At 37.6% G+C, this 9926-nt stretch overlaps 1 protein-coding gene across 1 annotated transcript; it reads right to left on the reverse strand.

Moving 5' to 3' along the window:
* Positions 1-243: 243 nt before the first annotated feature.
* LOC134214992 (uncharacterized) lies at positions 244-1097 on the reverse strand. Its single transcript, XM_062694259.1, has 4 exons — positions 959-1097; positions 815-894; positions 573-750; positions 244-510 (listed from the first exon to the last, which is right to left on the reverse strand). Exons 1-4 carry the CDS (start codon positions 1095-1097, stop codon positions 416-418), a joined length of 492 nt encoding a protein of 163 aa, XP_062550243.1. The 3' UTR covers positions 244-415.
* Between the last annotated feature and the right edge of the window lie 8829 nt (positions 1098-9926).

Below are 9926 nucleotides of genomic sequence, written 5' to 3' on the forward strand. Positions count from 1 at the left end.
AATGATTCAATAGGATGGATGAACTAATCTTCTGCATAGGTAAATATTATAAAATGCATATAAAGTGAATGTCATTAGAAGCGTAGACTTTTAGTTTTGAATTCAATTGAATTCTTTTATGTAAGTTTCACATTATGTTTTTGTAATTATTGTTTACATCCATTTAAAGTTTTGTATATTTTTCAATCATTTTTTTTCTATTTATTTTTCAGTCTTGCATCTATTTTTTGTTAATAAAAAAAAAATAATTGTTGATTCTATGTCTGCGATTACATGTTACATATAACATTATATTACATTTACAGTTGAGTTTTATCACAGATTCAAACGGTCATGTAAGGCAGACCAGAATAAAAATATTGTAAAATCTATAATAGACCAGGAACACAGCCTTTGTTTGTTTGTTAATATCTCTTCAATACCCCTCTTCATCATGTCTATCCTCTCGTGACTTCTGGACCACGTAACGCTGTACACCATCCAAAATCCACAACTCCAAACCGCAAATAACTGCAAAACAAATAATACTCCTTGTGAGTATAAGCATTTTCTCGGAAATCGATTTTTCTCACCTGACATAATTATGAGGAGCACAGTGGCTTTAATTTCATCTCTTACAGTGTAGAAATTATCGTCTCCATTGATTTGGCATACCATCAGCATAACGGTTTCGTATGTTGAACGTAATATCAAGATCACGCTACGAGTAACCATAAATACTCGGCTAACTTGAATGTACCCCGGTATTCCCTGTAATTGTAAATATATATGAAGTGCCATTGATTGTTTTAAACATATATCAGATAGGTATTACCTCATCAATTCCAGCTTTAACAAACAGGGAAAGCGATATCGAGATTGCACACAAAACCATGTTGACTGCATTAGAGATTCCTGCAACAAAGAAAGCATTCAATCCACAATGCTTCGATTAGAATCCTTCCTAACAAGAACTCACCATGCCCACAGAAAATGTCCGCGCAGATCGGTTCATTTTCAACCAGAATTCGGAAGAAATATATGGCACCAACGGTCGATAGCAAAAAGCACACAGTCGCGTATAGAAATCCAATTCGGCGGAATGATTTTACCTCCATTCCCACGTGTGAGGAGTTTGTCGATGAATGTACAATTCAGAAGTGCGCGCAAGCCCCCAGCTCTGGAGGTTGGATATTATTGAGTGAACGTTGAAGAATGAATGATGCTTGATTTTATGGCGGTTTGTGCCTCTCGCGATGCGATGAAGGGATTGTGCCCGGATGGATAGTTCTACTGTGATGGGAAATTCCGTTCATTTTGGAAATGGAGAGAGCAAATTCATTCAGAAGTGCATGGGTTTTCATTGCGAGCTCTGAAAAGCTCGAATCAGTTGGTTTGTTCAAGAGATAACGGGAATTGGCGCCAAATCCAGTCGAAACGGGTGAATCATATGAGCAGTTCTAGCGCCAAAAAGCATGAAAATAATAATTTCCGAGCAGCATGGTCACTATCGCCAATTCAACTTTGAACGCCAGTCACATGTAATGTTATATACGTATTGGTGTACGGTGTGGAGGGTAGGCAGCGACTGTATTTGACTTTCGGAAATAAAATAACATATATTGAGTCTACGAATAATCTCCAACTTTTGTATCCCAGAATTTTGATGCTTAAAGGAAGAGGGGTGTATTTGGCAACATGTTAAGGATCATGGCTTTGTCTTTTATGAACCATATGCATCCGGATCACCAGTTGGTCCGATTCTTTTGCGAATCTTGCAAACGTTGCGGGAAGCAATAATGTCGTGTAATATCGTGAACTGTTTAACCCTCATGTGAGCATAGCCTACGTAAATCTCAATTGAATATTAAAATTTGATAATAGCAAATGATTTCTTACAATTGACTATTAGTACGTGGCACGTCAGTACGACTATAATACAGACAACTCTCTACATCTAGATGTTCTACATCTTGATTCTTTTCATATATGTCGAAGGTTTTCTTGGTCCCTATTTCGATACCTGTCTATCTTGATGTGTTTTGGTCATATTTTGTTCAGAATTCACTCTTCCTATTCAAGATAAACTCAAATTTTCAGACTACCACACCATCTTTGAGCTATAATAAACACATCAAAAATAAGAAATGACATAAAAAACATACGTTTTCACTGCAATTTTCCGTCAGCTATCAGGAGATGTTCAGGGAATCAATGTTTTTGGAATGCGCATGCGAAACAAGCGACAAAAGAGAACCAACGACAAAGCTTTGTTTTTGTCGGAGATAATAATGACAAAGATCCGAAAAATTTTGTCAGCAACAAAAAAGAAGACAATCTTGTTGCTAGCTTTCCATTCCGTTATTTTGCATTATGTCTAGAGCAAATTTTGATTTTATGCTATCATAGTTTCTGCTTTTATGGAAATATTCGAGAATCGAACAATGATTACAAAATTAGCATCGTATTTTCGGAAATATCAGAGCATGCAAGGCAAATGATTCTTGTCATATTGTGTTCGGTTTCTGATAAAGGTTTGTCGCTAGGTGTGTTTGTCAGTAACAAACTCTGTTGATGACAAAGAGTATATTGTTAGGCGTTGCTCGAATATTGATTCCCTGGAGATGTGACATCAGAGTGTGAGTCTAACGAGGAGGGTTTGGTCTCAGAAGATGCAATAAAAACATGTGGCAGATATACGGAAGCCCGCAACAGCTACTCCAGTGTCATCTGGACCGAATAAGAAAACTGGATGCATTGAGTGAGAGCGGAAGAGCTTTCAAGCTATGATTTTTTGGCAATGTGGTGGAGCCAACAAAGCGAGCACCGCAAAATAAGAATGGTTTCGATCATGTGATAATTTCGTTTCAATGATTTAGTAGGTTATCAATAACTCGTTTCAGTGGCTGAACTTCAAAGTGTGTTGTATGGACTTTCAGCGCGATGTTTTTGCAAATCCGCCAAACACTTGAAGTCGTGACGCAAGCAGTTCGTTGTTCGAACTCCACTATTATGGAGTTGAAGCTCTAGTTACAGTTACTTATACTGCAACTAGCGATTCGACTCCGCAACTGTTCGGCGGATTTGCAGAAAAGAACACCGCGCATCCCTAATTATGAAATACAGCCCCCGAAATGATTTAATGATATAAACTGAGTTTCACAACGGCATCTATCGTTTCAATCAGTCGCTACCAGGGTTGTTAATCGTCAACTTATTACGCATTGCAAGAAAAATTGTGAGTCCTGGAAAATTCAAAATGCATCCAATGATTTTCTTCGGGTTCTTGGTCAAAGACAGCTAATGCTAAATTTGTGATGTTTTGTTTATATTTATTTTTATGACATTTAGGTATATCTAAAAAACAAAGGACTATACCCAAGAGGCTCAACAATCCTTCCTCTAGTCACTGCAAGTTGTGGTGAAATTTTAACAGTGAGCTTTGTCTGGTAAATTTCGATGAAAAGCTGCTTGTATGAGCAGTGAGATCCTACCGCTACATGCATGCTAAAGCTTTCATATGTTGCTGGTCTCTGCATTCCGCTTTCAAAGTTATTCAGCTTCTCCGTTCAACAGTGCGAGTTTCCTGTCCACTGGAAATTTTTTCATCTGTTCCCGTTTCCCAAGAAAGGAGACAAACGAAATGTCGTCAATTATCGTGGAATTACCTCTTTGTGTGCGTGTTCCAAGCTTTTTGAAATCACTATCAACGATGCTCTGTTTGCGAGTTGCAAAAATTATATCGATCCTGAACAGCACGGCTTCTATCCGAAGCGATCGGTGTCTACTACTTGGTGCAGTTCACCTCTAACTGTCTTCGATCCATGGATTCTGGGTGGCAGGTTGACGCTGTATACATTAGATCTGTTCACCATTTTTAAAATTATTTCAGCTTTAAAGTGCCACCCCTCTATTTCAATGAGAGTCTCCTGACCAATTTTCAGCCAAATCAATTAGCTTTTTCATAGAAATGTCATCTGAATGCATCAATTTAACTCCACATATTAGAAGCATTAGTCGTGAATATTTTCTTTAAACTATTATCTACTACTTTGTCATTGATACTAGGATGTTTAGAGGGCTTATTCTATGACTTTTTAGTAGATTTAGCTGAAAATAATGCCTAAAAACCAGGAAAATAATTTTAGGTTCGTCTGGAGGTAGAATAAGTATTCATTATGTGCCCAATTCAATTATTCCGTTTATTTCCTTCGAGTGTTGCGAAAGTTTCGTCCATACATCACTTTATTCTGAAAAATAATCTTCGGGATGTAATAATGCAGTTTTCATCAGGGTTCGTAATGCTCACTCAATCTCAGGAGCACATGATTTTCCCTCACGAAAGTTTTCGGGGAGAAATCGCTTTTCGGGAAAGAAAAACAGCCTGGAGAGTGATAACAATTTTTCGCTCACTTCGATTGCCGCTAAACGTTGGTTTGCTCTTTTTCTTTCATATTCGAGTCTTTTCGTGGCATCATCAATGCAAATGGTAGTAGCTTATGTCGAACAAATAACCTCACGCTTTCATACAGATAGCGTGGTGGTGTGGATAAAGTAAGCACATCCCACAGCTATTATTGTTACTATTCTGGGTTCGAATCCACATGCGGCCATACAATTTTGTAATTGTTCTGCGATAATTCTCCCGAAAAGTGAGTGAGAAGTAAAAGTAATGAAACGAAAAAGGATTTTCATCTAATAGGCAAGATTTTCGTTCATCTTCCAATGCTAATTCTAGAGATAAGATTGATGGGTGAAAGATGATCCTCAACATAAACAACGAAACAAGAATTTCCCTTGGCCCGAAAAACGCTTGCTTTGGTCTCATTCAAACGAAAAGTCGAAACCCTGGTTTTCATGAAATACTCAACATTTGAATAGGGTAGTCAAGCAAGACCATTCCCCCATGCTAAAACAAAGTTGACCATGATCTATGAGCATTGTCATTCGGTATGCTCGATCCACTGGTATGGATCTAGAGTGGGCTATGTGGTAGTGGTAGGGCCTGCAGATCAAGAGGTCGACGGTTCGAAGCGCCGAGTAGATAAAGATTTTTTTTGTCAAGTCCTATGGAAAATGCCATGTTTTCAATGATCTTTCGGGGTTGTTAACTACACTTGAATGTGATTGATTCTATACCCTCCTCTTGGTTATTGCATCACTCATGCCACTGACTAAATTCAAACAACCTTCAATTATTGTGATTATAATAAGTTCATGTCCATCATTGCAGTCACCAATTGTGAAGTAATGGTTTGGTAATGGGAAGGATCGATCCGGTTCATGCATTGAAAGCGTGAGTGAAATAGACGAGCATTGATCTAATTGAATCATAGCATCCTATGCCAGTGAGGGAACAGCCTTGCTCAGATGGATATCAAACAATGATTATGAGCGATCGTTGCTGTGTAAACAACGAGCAACAGAGTTCGCCAAACCAAACTTGGTATGGTATCCAGGGAAGCTACGATTGGAGCATTTGTGTTACGTTCGCTCTACTAGTATAAAACCAAAACACATCAGGTGTTCTGCTTTATTCACTCTGATTTCAAGTAGCTAGGATGGAGGAAAGAAAGTATCAAAGCCTTCCATGCAGACCGCATCGTGCTTTCGTGCTGTGCGGTTCTTTCTCTCTTTGCGGAAGGAAGTTTTTAATACTACCCAAAGCTGTTTTAATTTCAACAGTGCTTCTCAGCGCTATTTGTACCCACTGATCCCGTTACGATCTTTTCAAGGACCCGTGCCTTCGTTTTACGTTGGACCCGTTTGTGGAAGTAAAATTCCGACAAGCGGTGGTAATCCTGCAGGGACGCCGTTCTGGGAAAAAACCTCTTAGAAGGTCACGTCTCCACGCTCAGCAATGAGCATTAATAAAAACAAAAGGAAGGGAGAGTCTCTGAATTCTCCACTTCCTGCAAAGAAACAAGGTTTCAAGACCGTCCTGCCCAAGCGCGGAAAAAATAGAAGGAAGCTGGAGACTTCAGACATTCCTTCTAAATCTAACGTTGACATTATTTCTTCTCCTATCGAACTGAGCAATCAGTTCGATTTGATTAATGATGAAATTGAGCAAATCGAATCTACCTTTAGCCCAGGTGATTCGATTCATGCGAAGAAACAACGAATTCCGCCAATTGTGGTATCTGTTGCCGAGTTTTCTGGCTTTCGGAATGAAATCTTGAGTAACCTTCAGGGGATCAAGGTTTCATTTCAGATTGCTAGGAAGGGTGACTGCCGCGTTTTGCCGAGATCTTTTGACGATCGTAAACGTCTTTTTCAGTATTTAACTGAGAAGCGCCATAAATTCTTCACATACGACGACAAAACTGAGCGATTGTTCAAAGTCGTCTTGAAAGGTCTCCCCAGTGATGACAAATCACTGGATGAGATTAAAATTGAAATTTCTCAATTAGTTGGATTTTTTCCAGTCCAAGTAATTAAGATGAAAAAGAAATCCCACTCTGGTACTTCCCAGAAGGGTATTTCTCAAGAATTTTATTTAGTTCACTTTAACAAAAATGAACTAAATAATATGAAAAGTTTGGGAAAGGCCTGTATTATGTCCCATGTCCGTGTTACATGGGAACATTTCCGCAGGCCTGGGGGAAATTTGCAAAACCCCACTCAGTGCCGTAAGTGCCAAAAGTGGGGTCACGGAACTAAACATTGCCACATGGATGCTAAATGCATGATTTGTGGTGGAACCTCTCACGCCAAAGACGCCTGTCCTGTGAGAGAAGATTCCAATAAATTCAAATATGCTAATTGTGGGGGCAATCATAAATCCAATTTCTGGGAATGCTCTTCACGCAAAAAAGTTTTGACTTCCCGTGCAAAATTGATGACGGGAAATTCCAATAGGATCTCAGATTCGCCGGGTAAACATATTTCAAACGCTCAAAATCCACAATCATTTGCCGGTCGAGTAATTCATTCCCACCACAATCAACGAATAAATTTTGCTCCTACCTCTCATCGGGTAACGAGCAGTTCGTCGAATTCTAATTTTTCAAACACGCCCTCCTATACTAGCATCGCTGCAGGCAGGCAAAATTTTATTTCCGAAAAGTTACCGACGATGAATGACTTTCATACCCATTCTTCAACGGGAAATAACGTCCGTTTTGACGACTCAGGTAGCATGCCTGCTTCCTACTTTGATTTTCTTAATGAACAATTGCATCACATGATTGATGCAATGTTCAAAGCGAATACCAAAACTGAAGCAGTTCAGGTTGGTATCAAATTCACTCAAAGAATTCTTATTGGACTTCGCTTTAATGGATCCGAATAATTCTTTGAAAATTTTAAATTGGAATGCCCGCTCTTTAAAGGGTAAGGAAGATGAATTATTCAACTTCCTATCAGTTAATAATGTGCACATTGCCATTATAACTGAAACATATTTAAAACCTGGTCTTTTCATCAAAAGAGATCCAAATTATTTTATTTACCGAAATGATCGTCTTGACAGCGCCTGTGGTGGTATCGCCATTGTCATCAATAGACGTATCAAACATAAATTATGTTCTTCGTTTGAAACCAAAGTTTTCGAAACCTTGGGAGTTTCTGTTGAAACAAATTTTGGACAATTCTCTTTTATTGCAGCCTACTTGCCTTTTCACTGCAATAGGCAGCAAAAGAATTTGTTGAAAGCTGATCTTCAAATTCTGACTCGCAACAAATCAAAATTCTTCGTAATTGGTGACTTCAATGCCAAACACCGTTCATGGAATAATGCTCAAAGCAATTCCAACGACAAAATTTTATTTGAAGATTGTTCTGCGGGATATTCCAATGGCCCAACTTGTTTGTCATCCACTCGAAATCATTCGACAATTGATTTAGTTTTAACGGATTCAAGTCAGCTGTGTGGCCAGTTGGTAATTCATGCTGACTTTGACTCTGATCACCTTCCTGTGACGTTTGAAATCTCACAAGAAGCCATTTATAATCCAATCAGCTCTACTTTTAATTATCATAGAGCTGATTGGGATTTATATAAAACGTATATCGATAGGAATTTTGATGTTGATATTCCTCTCGATACCAAAAGTGATATTGATAATGCTCTCGTATCTTTGACAAATTTAATTGTCGAAGCCAGAGTCATTGCAATTCCAAAATGTGAGATTAAATTCAACTCCATTATTATTGACGACGATCTTCAGTTACCGATCCGTCTTAAAAATGTGAAGCGAAGGCAATACCAAAGAACTCGCGATCCCGCGTTGAAAGTTATTTGGCGCGATTTGCAAAATTAAATTAAAAAACGTTTCGCTATTTTGAGAAATTCCAACTTTGAGAATAATGTCTCGAAGTTGGATCCCAGTTCGAGACCCTTTTGGGAATTAACGAAAATTCTTAAAAAACCTCAAAAGCCAATTCCAGCGCTTAAAGAGGGAAATAAAATTTTATTAACAAATGGCGAAAAGGCTCAAAAACTTGCTCAGCAGTTCGAGAGTGCCCATAATTTTAGTCTAGGTCTCACTAGTCCAATTGAGGATCAGGTTACACGGAGCTTCGAAGACATTCTCAATCAAGAGAATGTTTTTGACCCTTCGTTGGGAGCTAATTTGAATGAAGTGAGATCTATTACTAGAAAAATTAAAAATATGAAAGCCCCGGGTGATGATAGTATTTTCTACATACTTATCAAAAAACTTCCTGAGAGCTCTTTATCCTTTTTGGTTAATTTATTTAACAAATGTTTTCAATTGTCATACTTCCCAGATAAATGGAAAAACGCCAATTTTGATGTTGCATTTTTGAAGCCGGACAAAAATCCAGCTGAGGCTTCTAGTTATCGCCCAATCAGTTTGCTTTCTACAATAAGCAAACTGTTTGGAAATATTATTTTAAATAGAATGTTGGTTCATATCATTTAAAATTCTAGTTTTGCTGATGAGCAATTTGGTTTTCGCCATGGGTATTAAACCACTCATCAATTATTAAAAGTTACGAACTTAATTCGGCTCAACAAATCTGAAGGATATTCGACTGGAGTTGCTCTTCTTGATATAGAGAAAGCATTTGACAGTGTTTGGCATGAAGGTTTGATTGTAAAATTGATGAATTTTAATTTTTAATTAAGTTTGGATATTTTCTCCACTTACTTGCAAAAATGAAAAATTTCCCCGAATGCTTCCAAAACTCAGCTTATAATTTTCACACATAAGCCGAGAGCTTCTTATTTGAAACCTTCTAGTAGACATATTGTCACTATGAATGGGGTTCCAATTAAATGGTCTAGCGAAGCCAAATATTTAGGACTTCAGCTAGATCAAAAATTACTTTTAAAAGTCACATTGAAGGCATTTAAGTCAAATGCTACAAATATATTAAATGTCTATATCCACTTATAAACAGAAAATCAAAACTTTGTCTTAAGAACAAACTTTTGATTTACAAACAAATTTTAAGACATGCCATGTTGTATGCTGTGCCAATATGGACTAGTTGCTGCAATACCAGAAAGAAGGCACTTCAGAGGATTCAGAATAAAATTTTGAAAATAATTCTGAAGTTGCCTCCGTGGTATAGTACCAATGAACTTCATAGAATTTCAAATATTGAGACATTGCAACAAATGTCCAACAAAATAATTTCCAAATTTAGACAAAAATCGTTGCAATCTTCTATTGCAACGATTAGCTTCTTGTACCCTTAGTATAAATTGGGTTAAGTTTAGTTTAAGTTGAAAACATTGTAATTCCTACATGGTTCAATTAAACCAGAGGCGAGTTTGTACAATCCCATTGAAATTCCACCACTTAATTGTTTCTTGACAGATACGTCTTCAGTGTCTCGTAAGTCTTATGACAAGTGAAGACATTCCACTTAAAAGCTCAAAATAAACCAGAGGAAAAATCCTAACTGCCAGAGACAATTGAAATGTATTAATGATAATTAAAAATGTAACATATCAAATAAGGATGATAGTGTTA

This window comes from Armigeres subalbatus, chromosome 2, assembly GCF_024139115.2.
Source record: "Armigeres subalbatus isolate Guangzhou_Male chromosome 2, GZ_Asu_2, whole genome shotgun sequence".
Lineage (NCBI taxonomy): Eukaryota > Metazoa > Arthropoda > Insecta > Diptera > Culicidae > Armigeres > Armigeres subalbatus.